At 59.5% G+C, this 14,998-nt stretch overlaps 1 protein-coding gene across 2 annotated transcripts in view; it reads left to right on the top strand.

Moving 5' to 3' along the window:
- ITGA2 (integrin subunit alpha 2) overlaps nucleotides 1–14,998 on the top strand; it is a 57,794-nt gene that overhangs the window by 515 nt on the left and 42,281 nt on the right. Inside the window, exons 1-2 of one of the 2 annotated variants that reach the window (XM_084881666.1) lie at nucleotides 8,071–8,369; nucleotides 11,328–11,448. In XM_084881666.1, coding sequence (XP_084737792.1) covers nucleotides 8,315–8,369; nucleotides 11,328–11,448 — 176 coding nt within the window. In that variant the 5' untranslated portion in view covers nucleotides 8,071–8,314. Of the gene's footprint in view, nucleotides 1–8,070; nucleotides 8,370–11,327; nucleotides 11,449–14,998 lie in introns of those variants that run through there. The other variant, XM_084881667.1, reaches the window with a different exon arrangement.

Below are 14,998 nucleotides of genomic sequence, written 5' to 3'. Positions count from 1 at the left end.
CGGGAGGGTGGCCGCGGGGACCGGGTCCCCAATGCTCTTTGTGCCCGGGGGGCGGCGAGGGGGTGCCAGCCTGCGTCTCCGCGCCGGTGCCTCCGCCTCTGCCTGGGAGGACGGGGGAGAGCGGCCTCTGAGCCCGGCCAGCGGGGATGCCCCTGCCCCCGCCTTCCTCCCATTGTCCCGATGGCCGCCAGGAAACTTCTTCCCCCTCCTGGTCCCGGCGCCCCGCAGCCAGAGAAGCAGCCAGAGCCCCAGCTGCGGGCGGGCACCGGCCTGACTGCTTCTCCGCAAGTGGGGGCCTGAGGCTGGGGTGCGGGGTGCAGCCCGACCCTCCCGCACCCAGACCCCTGCACTCAGACCCCCTGCAACCACACCCCTGCAGTCACACTCCCTGCAGCCACACCCCCTGCACCCAGACCCCCTGCACCCAGACCCCCTGCACCCGGACCCCCTGCACCCGGACCTCCTGCACCCAGACCTCCTGCACCCAGACCCCCTGCAGCAGACCCCCTGCACCCAGACCCTCTGCACCCAGACCCCCTGCACCCACAGCCCTGCACCCAGACCCCCTGCAGCCACACCCCCTGCAGCCGGACCGCCTGCAGCTGGACCCCCTGCAGCCACACCCCCGCACCCAGACCCCCTGCAGCCACACCCCCTGCACCCAGACCCCCTGCAGCCACACGCCCTGCCAGGCAGGACCCCTCAGCCAGACCCCCTGCAGTCACACCACTGCAGCCACACCCCCCTGCACCCAGACCCCCACACCTGGACCTCCCGCACCCAGACCCCCCGCACCCAGACCCCCCCCGGCCCCCCCCCCCCCCCCCCCCCCCCCCCCCGCCCAGACCCCCAGCAGGGCCGCAGGACCTGGCTTCCGGAACTTTCCTTTCCGGGGGGCGGGGCCGGAGTCACCTTTGTATTGAGTGGTGGTTCAGCCCTCAGAACCCCATCAGGCCCCTGCGTCCCAGGGTTTCCACAGAGATACGTGTTTCCGAAACTGCCCCCGCCCCCCCCCCCCCCCCCCCCCCCGCTCCCCGCCCCAGGCCCTCAGCCCGGCCATTCTCTATTAGGGAAGCTAACCCACAGGCCCCTGGGCCTCTGGGGGTGGGGGGTTACATGGCCCATTCCAGGGCAGGAACCGGCCTGGCTGCCCTCTGACCTCTGACCTGTGTCTGGTGCTCACAGGTCCTCTCTCCTGCCCCCCGCCCCCCAGGCCTCACCCTCACTGGGGCTGTCAGATACCTGCACTGGGTGGGAAACGGGCCCTGGAACTCCGCCTCCCCTCTAATGCATGATTAGCAGCCGCCATGGAAACACAACATCCCGCCTGCCCGGTGCCGGGCTTGTCCGCGCAGAGCGGGGAGGCTGCGGAGGAATGCGCGGCTGGGGCGGCGGACGGTGACCTGGAGCCGGGGCCCTCCGCGCAGGCAGGCGGGGGCGGTGCCCAGGGGGGCCATGCCGGGGGCAGCCTCCTCCTGCCGGTGTGTGCGTATGCAGGGGACAGGCTCCGGAATCAGGGGGGCTGTTCGGAGCTCTGCCCTCCGGGGTAGCGTCGGGGTCCCCAGGGGAGCACCTCCTGTCGGGGTCCCGGGACTGTCCGGGTGAGCGTGAAGGTGGCAGGCGCTGGCTGCGTGACGGGTGGCATTTCAGATGGCTCTGCCAGGCCCGTCCAATGGTCGAGGATTCTCCATCACGCTACACGCACACGCAGTGGTTTGTACAGACAGACGTACAGCTGTGTCATGTAAACTCATCCCCCATTAACACGGTAGCGGGATGCGTGTGTACGGTTCACACATGTTGCGTTCTCCCAGAGACATATCCCCAGCCACTGTGGAAGCGTGCGGCCCTCCGACCTCACGTTAACACGTAGATCCAGCTCCGCAGACCCCCGCCCGGGCGTTTAGGAAAAAGCCAGCCCACAGTTCAGCTCCCACCCGTCCCCTTTCAGTGGCCGCTCCTCCTCTGAAGTGCCGGCCGTCGAGGTGGCCGTCAGTGGGTGTGAGGGTGGAAAAGAGACACTCAGACGCCAGGCAGCCCCTGAGAGCTGGCAGCCCGGAGCGGCCAGGGACAGGCCATGTCCAACGCACACGACCCTCCCCTTCTCTCCTCCGCCAGGCCAGGCCGGGCCAGGCAGTCCCCCCGAGTTCCAGCCCCCTCCCCTCACTGTCACCACTCCCTGCAGCCTTCCTCCCCACCCCCTCCCCGGTGGGCATGTGCCAGGCCTCTCCTGCAGGCTGTGGATACTGCGATTGCTCTCTTCGTCAGCACGTCCTTCTGCTCTGCGGTCTGGCAGCGCCCTCCTCTGGAGGCACCCTGCACCTCTGCTCCTGTCCTCTCTCCTTTCCCTGCCTCCCTGGGGTTCTGTCCGCGACCCCCTCCCTTCCGCAGCCCCTGGCACAGTCCCCGCTCCAGGTAGCACCCCTCTCCCACCGCCTCCGCCGCCCGGCCTCCTCCTGGCTGCAGGAGCAGGATGCCCACCTCGAGGGTGGCCAGCAGGGCACATGCCAACACGTGTCCTCAGCGGAAGCCGCCCGCCGCTGCCCCCTGCTCTCCTAGCCTCTGCGGTGTTTGAGGGCAATGTCCCCGCAGACTACACGGCTCCTCCTCCTTGTCCTCAGCCTCACCCCAACCTCCCGCCTCCCAGTCCTGCCCCCCCACCCCCTCCCCGGCCCCGCGCCCACCGGGGCCCTGGGCTCCTTGGTGTCTGGCTCCCGTGGTGCTTACAGTTTCCTGGTTCCGCCTCTTCTCCCCGCCGTCCAGTCCCCTCCTCGTCACCCAGCTGTCCTCCCAAGCTCGGGCTGCGTGGAGGCCTTCCCGGGTTTGCGTCCATGTGCAAAGGCCGAGCTTCCGGGCAGCCAGGCAGGCCCCGTGCCACCTGGCCCAGCCACATGTGCAGCCTTCCTCTGCCACACCCGTCCTGCTCACACACAGGCACCCGCCACCCTGTGCACACAGCACACGCCCCGGACAGCATGTGTGCACCCACACACCCCTTCTGCTCCTGCAGCACCCGGTTCGGGCGTATTTAGTGTTAGCGCACTGTCTACGCCCTTCTCTGCGTTCGCTGCCTCGATGCTTTCCCCCTCTCCGCTCCTTTGTAACTCTCCAGTGTCCTGGGCTGGAGGGGACGACTCCCAGCAAGATGACAAAGCAGGGCTTGGCGGGTTGGGCATCCTGGGCCCCGAAGGCTGCGGGTTCCGATCCCAGTCAGGGCACAGGCCCGGGTTGTGGGCTCCATCCCTGGTAGAGGGGGTGTGCAGGAGGCAGCCGACCCATGTTCCACTCTCACATCAACGTTTCTCTCTCTCCCTCTCCCTTCCTCTCTATCTTAAAATCAATAAAAATCGCCCTAGCTGGTTTGGCTCGGTGAATGGAGCTTTGGGAAGCCTGCAGATTGAGTGGTCCCTGGTTCGATTCTGCTCAAGGGCACATACCTGGGTTGCAGGCTTAATCCTGGGGGGGGGGGGGGGGGTAATGCAGGAGGCAGCCAGTTGGTGATTCTCTCTCATCATTATGTTTCTGTCTCTTTCCCTTCCTTTCTGAAATCAATAAAATATGTTTTATTAATAAAAGACATTTTTATTAAGTAACAAATAAAAATCAATAAAGTGGGGAAGCTTTTCTTTTATCACAAAAAGGGAAGTTTGAGGCAATCTCTGATTTCAGGGGCCCGCCCCAAACCCCAGCCCCCCTGATACAGTGAGTGCCTCTCCAGGGCTCCCAGCTCCCGCTGCCCGGCCCCCCGTGTGCTCCAGAGCCTGCCCAGAGCCTCTGCGTGATGTAATGAGCGGGCCGGGCTCAGGATTTCGCACTTAGAAACCATTACTCATCCGTCTCTGATGCCCAGCCAGGCCGGGAGTCACTGCTGACAGGCCAGCACCGAGCCCCCGCTCCCAACACATTGAAATTCCAGCGGTGCCCGGTCACCTAATTGGGAGGTGCCCACCGAGACAGGTAGATGTCAACAGCCCGCGGCGGGCGGGGAAGGCGCCAGGCGGGGGAATGCCCTCCGGAGGGGGTGCCGACGGCTCCCGTCTCCCTGTGCGAAGGGCCTGGGGCCCGATCACAGGGCCAAGTCTGTTACTGCAGACAGGAGCTGCTGACGGGGCTGCAGGCAAGCCGCAAAGTAAAGACACAGGCAGCGCGTCAAAGACAAGGGGTTTCGGGGGGAAATGGGAACCAGAGTGTCATCCTGACATCGGTAAACGCCCCACTCAAGTCAGGAGCTGCCCCTGGACCCTCGTGTCGCTGAGAGATTCCACTTCTGGGAGGAAGCAACTCTCTTATCGTCACAGCAAAGACGGGGGTTTGTGGCTGGTTTGTTGATACCATTTCTTATGGTGACTAATGATTTACCCGACAGTAACACTCAGAAGAAGGGCTGGTGGAGAGAAGGATCTAGAAGGAGGGCTGGTGGAGAGAAGGATCTAGAAGGAGGGCTGGAGGAGAGAAGAATCTAGAAGGAGGGCTGTTGGAGAGAAGGATCTAGAAGGGCTGGTGGAGGGAAGGATCTAGAAGAAGGGCTGAAGTAGAGAAGGATCTAGAAGGAGGGCTGGTGGAGAGAAGAATCTAGAAGAAGGGCTGGTGGAGAGAAGGATCTAGAAGGAGGGCTGGTGGAGAGAAGGATCTAGAAGGAGGGCTGGTGGAGAGAAGGATCTAGAAGGAGTGCTGTTGGAGAGAAGGATCTAGAAGGGCTGGTGGAAGGAAGGATCTAGAAGAAGGGCTGTTGGAGAGAAGGATCTAGAAGGAGGGCTGGTGGAGAGAAGGATCTAGAAGGAGGGCTGGTGGAGAGAATGATCTAGAAGGAGGGCTGTTGGAGAGAAGGATCTAGAAGGGCTGGTGGAGGGAAGGATCTAGAAGAAGGGCTGAAGTAGAGAAGGATCTAGAAGGGCTGGTGGAGAGAGGATCTAGAAGAAGGGCTGTTGGAGAGAAGGATCTAGAAGAAGGGCTGATGGAGAGAAGGATCTAGAAGGGCTGGTGGAGAGAGGATCTAGAAGGAGGGCTGGTGGAGAGAAGACTCTGATGCCGGATCTGGACCCTGGTCGCTGGGTGCCTTTGAAAGCACGTCCTCCAGGGGACCCGGTGCCGCTGCTCTGGCGGCAGCCAGTGCCACAGAACGCGGCTTCCATCAGGTTCCAGGCAGCCACTGCCCCGTCCCAGGCAGCGAGCGAGGCCCATGGAGCATGGACGCTGGAAACACGGCCTGAGAGGTTCTGGTTCCCGGAAACAAGCCACACAGGAGGGAGGGCATCGTCCCAGCCCCGAAGGGTTCCTGACCCCGTGGGCGCCCTCCGCCTCCTGACAGACGTGCAGCTCCTGGCGAAGCCCCTCCTCCGTGACCGGGGACTGGGCTGGGTGGGTCCTCGTGGTCCCGCCCCTCTTGTGGGGTCGGGGGCAGACCTGGGGTGTGGGATGCAGTCTGGCCGATGAGATGGGAGGAGTCTGCTCAGAGGCACTGGGGAAGGAAGCTTTCCTTCCTGAGGGAGACCGGTTAGGAGGCACACCCAGGTCTAGGCGGGAGGCTGGGGCGGCTGCCGTCCATTGCAACCGCGATGTGACATGAGGGTGTGACATCATGAGGGTGTGACATCATGAGGGTGTGACATCATGAGGGTGTGACATCATGAGGGTGAGGAGCAGACCTGCCCTCGGGCAAGAGAGGAAGAATGTGGCCCTTGAGGTGTCCTTGAGTTTTGGACTTTGGGTCTCTGGGTGTCTGAAAGACCTTCCATCTAATTCATGGTTGTGTTCTTATTATGTGGCTCTATTGCCTACGCTTATAACCTGCAGAGTAACCTAAGTTTCCGTAATGTCATAGGTGTCCTAGGGCCGCATAGATTTAATTGCTGAACAAATGGTACAAAACGAAGCGTTGACCTTGGGATGGAGACAGCCACGGGAGCACGTGGAGGTCGAGGTCGGAAGCGTGGAAGAGACGTCCTGGGAGGGAAGGAGCCAGCAGGACTCCAGCCCCTGCCCAAGGCTCAGGCCACGGGCCCAGCCACCCTGCACCGGAGCTCCCAGACACGGGTGGGACCCACGTGTCCGGTTCCGGGGCCAGGTGGTCCGGAGGCTCACCGAGGAAGGACAGGTCCTTGTGCCCAGACCACGGAGGGTGAGGGCTGAGAGGGTAGTGGGCCCGGCCACGAAGGGCCTTGTGAGCCACGGGGAGGACCCGGTTTCACCCTGAGGCCGGTGGGAGGCGGAGAGGGCCTTCTGCGGGTGAGTGACGTGCCAGACGGCGCCTTGGGCAGGCAGTTCTGGCGGGAGGAGGATGGCAGGTGGAATGGCGGGCGGGCAGTGGGCACGGCTCTGAGAGAAGATGGGCTCTGGGTTGGCTTAGGGCACCCACGGGAGATGTGGTTGGCATGGAGAGTGGCCGCGGGAAGGCTGCAGGGGGCAGAGTGGAAAGACATCACTTATCCTCAGCATGACCCCCACCGAGTGCTCCCCAAGATCACCTCCCCCCGCCTGCCACCATGCTCCCAGGACCCAGGAGAGAGTGAGCGCCCAGAAAACAATGGGTAAAAAATAAAAATAAAAAAGCTATCATAAAAATAAATGAGAATTCAGATAACTGGGAGGTGAATATAGCCATTGAAACACTAAACTTGGTTAATCATTTCAGTTTTCTTTATATAGCAGGAAGCTTCCATATTTTTCTAGAGAAAAATGACACACGCTACATATTCATCTTAACAGGAAGCCTTTCTGTGTCTGTCCTCTGTCATGTGTGAGTGTCACTGTGCTGTTTCACGGACGGACGGACTCACCGCGCTCATGGAAGTCAGCGGCGAGCGTGCCCTCCCTCGCTGTCTTCTGTGCGTTCCCTGCGGCCGAGGCCTCAGGCCTGAGCTGCACATCGCTGCATCCTGCCCGCTCAGCTATTGTCTCCGGGCGGATATGCAGGCCGTTTCCGGTGGGTTTTGTCCCCGCTGGACATAAAGGCTATAAATACCCTCCCCAGGAGCCTCTTCCCCCTTCCCTCTCCCTGAGAGGCCCCCTGGTCCAGGACACAGCCCTCTCAGCCCTGGGTGCTCCCTGTCTCATCCGCGGTGTGTGCCTCGCTCATCAGTGGGAGATTTTAATTCACTCTTTCTAGTTATTTTATTTTTTCACTCTTTGTGCTTTTATGGATGTAAAATGGTGCTTCGTATTTAATTTAATTCTTATTCTTTCTATTGCTCAGCGTACATTTTTTTATGTTATCATTTTAAAATGCCTACCTTTTCCCGACCAGCGTGGCTCAGTGGTTGAGTGTCGACCTATGAACCAGGAGGTCATGGTTCAATTCCAGGTCAGGGCACACACATGCAGGACTTGACAAGGTTGGGACTGGCCAGGTCTGGATCTAGCCTTATTAGGGGAGGGGCTGGGGAGGGAGGAAACTGGATCTGGGTCTCACGTGATTTTGAGGCACATGTGGGTGGACAGGGAACTTGACTCTGGATCCTGCAGCATGCCCCAAACTCTGATAGGAGGAAGGTTTTCAGATACATTTTACTAATTTTCTTTCATCTCTGATACTTCTATTATAGGGTAAGGGCAAATAGCAATATTAAATTATTTTCTCTAAGTAATCCCCTTATAATGTGCATGAATTTCGTGCACCGGGCCTTTAGTATAGGATGGAATGGAGCACGGGGAGTGCCCACCGCTGGCCCAGAGCGGCTGTGAGGACTGCCCTGCGCCAGAGGTTCTGCCCTCCTAACGCCCTGAAGGCGTAGTCCAGGCGTGGGGCCTGGATCCTTCTCATCGTGCCGTCTTCCCCGTAGCCTGCACTTTCTCAGTGTAGCTGCTCTATTTTGAGAGGCGGGAGGGCCCTTCCACAGGACTTCTGCTTTATCTGCTCTCCCGTCCTCTCCGTGGAAACAGCCGCTGACGATGGGCTCCTGCGGTCAGTGTGCGAGGGATCTCACGGACGGCGACCGCTGCCCGGGGTCTGGGGGAGGGTGAGCTGCTGTGCAGAGTTCGCAGGCTGTTTTCTCATTTCAGGGTCTCAGTAACCCCACTTCCTGCCGCTGTGGCTTCCCGGGGTCCGTGGCTTGATAATGTTCCTTGGCTTTTGTGGTGTGGGCTCCGGGGGTGACTCAGCAAAAGGCCGCGAGGCCGCATCCTCTTGTCGTCCACCCCGCGGTCTCGGGCGCTTCCTGGAAGCTGAGCGGGGTGGTGGGGCGTCAGAGGGGCAGGGGCTGCGCCTTTCACACTCCTCAGGAGAGTCTGCGGCCTCAGGGACCACGGGGATGCTGACAGTAAAGCAAGCAGAGAGAGGGCTTCCTGGCGCCCATCCAGGCAGGGCACGGGGCTGAGAATGTTCTGTGCGTGTCCGAGCACGGTGAGGGGGCGCCTGGACAGTCTCCCCGCGGGTGAGAAAGCAGCGGCTCCTGCGGGGTGGGGGTGGGGGGAGAGAAGAGGGGAGGGTGTGCCCAGGCAGGCGATTCTTCACACTGTGGTCCCCTGCGGAGGACTTTTCCAGTTTAAAGAAACGCTGCCCTCGCCGGGGCGGCTCAGTGGACAGAGCGTCGGCATGTGGACTGTAGGGTCCTGGATTCGATTCTGGTCAAGGACACCGCCTGGTACCTGGCTTGCAGGCTCTTGCCCTGGTCTCTCTCTCTCCCCCTTTCTCCCACCCGCTCTAAGAACCAGTGGGGACAGACCTCATCCATGTCTCTCTCTCCCCTCTCTCCCACCCGCTCTAAGAACCAGTGGGGACAGACCTCATCCATGTCTCTCTCTCCCCCTTTCTCCCACCCGCTCTAAGAACTAGTGGGGACAGACCTCGGGGAGGAGGAACAAAGGAAAAAAACGCTTGGACTTGAGCACTGGCAACTCCTGCCACCCCGTCCCCCAGTACAGTGCCTTCCTCCCAGAGCTCCTCTGCGCTGTATGGGAGCAAGTTCAGCGTGTGCGAGAGTTCTAAACAGACAGTGGAGTGTGCATGTGTGTGCACATATGTATGTACACACAGCATACAGGTTTATCCCTTGGCTCCTTTAATGTCTCCCTTTTGCCAGAGATGGCTGTGCTGTGCCTGTTGCACCGTCGTATCTGGAAACAGGTAACTTGTTTCCTAGATTCCCAGACCCATTGGGGCGGGGGGGGGGGGGGAGAGGAGGGAGGGGACTCCCCAGGACAGGTCCCAGCTGGCCTCCCCAGGGCCTGGTGGTGAGAGCCTGTCTCCAGGGAACCTCGCTGTCCCCTGAGAGCGGACCCCTGTGCCTGGTGACCGCAGCCCCTTCCTGCTGTCCTGTGGTGCCCAGCCCGCTGACCTAGGTCCCTTCTCCACCTTCTCCGGTGGGAACTGGGCCCTGCCACGTCCGAGGCCCAGTTCCCACCGGGCACCGGGGAGGCCTCCACCTCCTTCAGGCAGCGACACTGTGCCCGCGCTGACCTAGAGAGTCTGCCTTACACACACTCACACACTCACACACTCACACACACTCGCACATAGGCACACACACCCACACCCACATGCATGCATGCACACACTTACACACACACGCGTGCGCACACACACACACACACACACTCACACTCACACACTATACACTCACAGATACAATGAAATGTGGCTGCTAGCTGATAAAGTGAGCTCCATCATGGTTCCATGTCGCTGCCCGCTCTGCCAGGGTCTACTGAACAGGGAGAATGAGGCCATTCCATACGCAGTCCTGAGTGGTCTTTCTGGCATCGGACATTTTAAAAGCCTGGGAGCGGTTTGACGTCACCCCGAGCTTCCTCCTGTACGTCAGAGCCTCGGGGACACGTTCCACCAGCATTTCCGAGTTGGCACACGGGGTGCCGGTGAACGGCTGTGGGAACACCAGTTTTCTGAATGTCCGTTCGGGTTCTTTGATTAATTCGTGACTTCGTTTTCTTTTGAGACTTATTTCCTCAAAAGCACAAATGCTCAGTGGTGCTCTGAGCAGCGGGGTGCAGAGCACGTGGTCGGGCAGGCTGTGTGGGCTGCTGCAGAGCATTTCTGGAGTGTTCTCTGCTCCTCTCTCCTGGAAGCATGCATTTCTGCAGACCCGTGAGCTGCACTCTAGAGCGAACAGGCCACGGAACCCGGAGGGAGAGGCAGCTGCTCTCCGCCCCAGGGCACCGTGGGTGACGGGCTGCCTTACTGCTTTGGAGCGGCTGCTCCCAGAAGGGCGCAGGCGCAATGAGGGCAGGCTTCCCTCCGCGATGTCTGTACCTGAAACACCGGACATGAAATGCCACGCACACAGTGTGCCCGGAAACTGGGTATTCCTTTGTGATAGCACCTGTTAATGGAACTTCGATGTCGGTGTTAAGTAGTTCAATCTGCCTTTGGTGAGGGACAGGGTGAGGGACAGGATGGAGGACAGGGTGAGGGACAGGGTGAGGGACAGGGTGAGTGATAGGATGGAGGTCAGGATGGAGGACAGGATGGAGGACAGAATGGAGGACAGGGTGAGGGACAGGATGGAGGACAGGGTGAGGGACAGGATGGAGGACAGGGTAAAGGACAAGGTGAGTGATAGGATGGAGAACAGGATGGAGTTCAGGGTGAAGGACAGGGTGAGTGAAAGGATGGAGGTCAGGATGGAGGACAGAATGGAGGACAGGGTGAGGGACAGGATGGAGGAGAGAGTAAAGAAAGGATAGGTGAGGGACAGGATGGAGGAGAGAGTAAAGGATAGGGTGAGGGACAGGATGGAGGACAGGGTGAGGGACAGGGTGAGGGACAGGATGGAGGACAGGGTTAGGGACAGGGTGGAGGACAGGGTTTTCCAGGAGCTGTGGTTTTCTACCTTCTTCGATGTGTCAGCGCGTTTTCAGTAGACGTTTCATAGACTCCATGTCAAGATCTCCAGGGAGATTCAGCAGAGATAGGAGACAGGCCAGCCCTGCCAGTGGGCCGGATGCTTCGTCTCTTTCTGTTAGAGGACACCGAGGACTGGGTCACTGAGAATCCCTGGAGGGACCTGGGTTGGAGGCCAGCCTCCTATGCTCAAACCCTCTCCTCACTCTCATCACCTTCCACCCCCAGACTCGCTTATCTCCCGAGCATCCGAGATCTCTGGAAAACAAAGGTGCTCTCAGCAGCCATCCCTCAGGGCTGCTTCTGAGGATGCATGAGAAAATGAATCATGAATATAACGTGCTAAGCATGAGGCCACTACTTTCTATTTTCTGAGAGCTGCTACCTCTCAGGGCCCCCAGTAAACGCCTAAAACAATAGCTGCTGTTTCTTGGCGAGCTGATGAGGGGAAGAATATAATTCCCCACAGAGTGGCCGTGGGGGTTATATTAGGCTATATTCTCAGGTGGCACCTGGGCCTTGTTCTCCTCGCTAGGCATTCTGGGTTGCTGTGTGGCATACAACGTGGGCCTCCCAGAAGCCAGGATATTCTCCGGTCCCTCCAACGCCCAGTTTGGCTACGCGGTGCAGCAGCTCATCAACCCAAAGGGCAACTGGTAAGAACACTGTCTTCTTCGTTATTTCCATAAAAACACAAAATACATTTAGTTCAGGGAAGCGATTGCTGGTTCCGGTGGGATCACGACTGTTTGTGATGAGGAGGCCTCAGCCATCTCTAAACGAAGGTGTTTTCTTTAAGAGTCGGTAACTCTCAGATTGCTCCTTGATGGAATTGATAGCGGTATTTTCTCAAAACCTGGAGAGAACATTGTCTCTACATATTCCATAGCAAATTCACAAATTTACAATACCAGTTCTGGCACTTAATAGAAGATGATAGATAGATAGAGGATAGCTAGCTAACTAGCTAGCAGGCTACATAGCTAGATAGATGATAGATAGATAGATAGATAGATAGATAGATAGATAGAAAGATAGATAGAAAGATAGATAGAAATAAAGATAGATAGATAGATAGATAGATAGATAGATAGAAAGATAGATAGAAAGATAGATAGATAGATAGATAGATAGATAGATAGATAGATATAGATAGCGTAGATAGATGATAGATAGATGATAGATGGATGATAGATATAGATAGATGATAGATAGATATAGATAGATGATAGATGATAGAGAATAGGTAGATTTATCTCCATTTCTTTGCCTGTGAGCTGGTCTTGAGTTTGTCACTGTTCAGTAGTCGATGTGGCCACAGGGCCTTCCCAGCAGGTAGTCTAGTTCCCCAAATTGTGTCCTTTGTGGAGGCTCTGGTTCACTGGCTTCCTTCTAGCCCAGCCTCCCCGGCTGGGGGAAGAGCCCACCCACCCACAGGTACAGGGTGCTCGCTCTAGGGCACCTGGCACCTTCCATCTCCCCAGAACTGCCCTCGTGCTCCTGGTGCTGTGCAGTGAGTACCTTTGCGAACCACGGACCATGCACATACAGCCGCCTTCGCGGATATGGAAATCTGCGCCCGCTGCTGGTTTCCTTTTCCCCTGGTAACTATGGAAATAGACTCAGGTGATGCTGAAGGTTGTCTAGGCAGAAGAGCTGTGGGTCCACTCCGGCCCGAGCTGCTGCCCCCTGGTGGACCGGAGGGCTCCCTGGAGCTTCCCAGCCAGGGTCTTTGAAAGCAGTGACCAGAGGGGCTGCTGCGGGCTGTCCGTAACAGCTCAGTCCATCCCCTTCTCCCGGGGGCACTCCCGGTGGTGCTCTGGAAGGGAATGCACAGGGGCATTCGGCAGCCAGTGTTCGCATTTGGGCATGGCTGTCTGACGGGGAGCAGACGAAGCGGGCACTGGGGAGGGTAGTGGGCCTCTGAAGGGCTGTGGAGGAGGTGGATCGTGAGCTAGTCTCCGGGTGGAGGTGAAGAGGCTGCGGAAGAGCAGTCCTCGATGCCAGGAGCCTTGGGAAGGAACGCGGTGGCAGAGAGTCTGCCAGCCGCCTGCAGGGTCAGAGCAGTCTGGTTGAGCCAATGGGAGCAATGACTGCATCACTGGGGGCGGGGGAAGACAGGAGACAGAGAGAGAGAATAACCTCCAACAAGTATCTACTTACGCTTTGAGAACCATAAACCGTAGGAAGCTCCAGAGACACCGAGACGCTGTGGTTGGTGTAGTTTGACCTTGGGATGCAGAGACACACTTGCTGGCGCCGATGTTACGCTCCATCCCCGCTCTGCCCTGAACTGCAGGCGCCTGGCACGCCTCTCTCTAGTGCCTGACAGACAGACACGCAGAGCGCACTGGGCGGCGAGGAGCAGCTGAATCCTGCACCCAGCCGCCCAGCCGCCCAGCCGCCGAGGCCCAAGTCCCGACCCCTCTCTCCTCTCCCCTCCCCGGTCTCCTCCAGGGCCAGTCCTGTCGGCCTGCCCCCCGACACCCGTGCCCGTAGCCCGCTTCTCCCCAGGGCCTCGGGGTGCTGCCCAGCAGCTTCTCGGCACCTCCTCCCTCTCCTCCCTGGAGCCAGAGGGCACTTTGCAAACACGAGTCCAGTTGGCACTGCCAGGGCAGGTGACCCCGGGCAGAGCCTGAGCTCCCGTCCCTGTGAGCCTGTGGCCTGCGGGCTTGCTCGGCTGGTCCCCCAGGAAGTTCAAACACAGTGACGCAATCCTTATGGCACACAATGCACAGGGCAGGGTGGGGGTGGGGGGCGGGGAGGGGGGTCAGGGTGCTTCCTGGGAGCTGGGGGAGACGTCCTGGGCTGTTTGTCTGCCCCGAGGCCTCCCCGAGAACAGGCTGAGCTCATGCTATGACTCAGCGACCGGAGCGGGTGCAGCCGCTGGACGGGGCCTGTCTGGCCAGCCGGGCATTCCCCGCTGCAGGGATGGTCCCTGTTCCTGGGACGCTCCTGCAGAAAAGGCGACAAGAATGAACTTGTGTCCCGGCTCCAAACACCATCTCTGTGCGCTCACATCACGGTTTAACTTAGAATTAAGGAGACACGGAACTGCTTCCTGTGTGCTGTGAACGCGGTGGACTGTGCGGCAGGTTTAAGACACACACCCACGAGGAAGCCTCCAGCTCGGGAGCAGCCCGCAGACTGGCACACAGGATGTTGGCATCACAATGCCCGGTGTTCGTCGGGTTTTCTCTCTTCTCCAGACGGAATGCTCCTGATGCTCTGAGCGCTCTGTGCAGTCCCCGCCCCCTTTGCAAACGGGGGGACACGGGTTCAGAAGTTTCCCTGAGCGGACAGAGCTGATACTTAAAGAACAAATCCGGGGTAGATCAGTGTAAATAGAGATAAAATGTTTTACATGCACCTATATGATGAGAGAGAATCACGGATTGGCTGCCTCCCGTAGGCCCCACGCTGGGGATGGAGCCCGCAACACCGGCAGGTGCCCTGACCTCCTGATTCATGGGGCCATGCTCTACCACTGAGCAGCACCAGCCGGGCGTGGCCAGGAGGTGTAGTCTGATGTATCCACCGAGGCCTCCCAGTGGCTGAACCTCCCGGGTGGACACGCCAGGGCACCGTCCATGTGGGGGCAGCACCCCCGGAGCCATGGACTCAGTCAGCCCCGGGACCGCAGTCAGCTTTGCCGAGACTGAGAGGACACGCTCTGGCTTAGGGACCTCGGTCACCCTCCCCCGGAGCTCGCCAGCACGGGGGGACACAGGGCGTGTGGAGGCTCGTAGGCCCAGGGCAGGCTGGGTACGGGACACCCTGGGCCACCTTAAACGCCGCTCACCGACCTGTGAGGGGTGTGGCGTCCCAGGGGTGGGTGCACCGCTCTGTTTTGGAACTCTCCATAATCACTACTCTGCCCGAGGTAATTGGCCGGTGAGGGCTATTTTGGGCCTGGAGGGGTGCCAGCTCCCTCCGCTGCTGTTGGTCTGCCCACACTGAGGTGCAGTCCACGCCCCGCAGGGTCCCCCCACCCGCTTTTCCTGTCCCCGCCCCATCCCAGCCTCTCCGAGAGTCTGCCTCCTCCTCTCCGGCTGGCACAGGAGGTCCTGGGGTAACTGCTCCAGCCGCCCTCCTCTTCCTGCCCGGGGATTAGGGATGTCGCTATTCCATCCAGGACAATCCTATCAGCCCAGGAAGGGGGTGGACTTACCACCGACCCCTGAACGGACTCTCACAGGCTCCGTG

This window comes from Pipistrellus hanaki, assembly GCF_964339955.1.
Source record: "Pipistrellus hanaki genome assembly, chromosome: 4".
In the NCBI taxonomy this organism is placed as follows: domain Eukaryota; kingdom Metazoa; phylum Chordata; class Mammalia; order Chiroptera; family Vespertilionidae; genus Pipistrellus; species Pipistrellus hanaki.
Note: the sequence above shows the minus strand (reverse complement) of the source record. Positions and strands in the feature narration are given on the sequence as shown.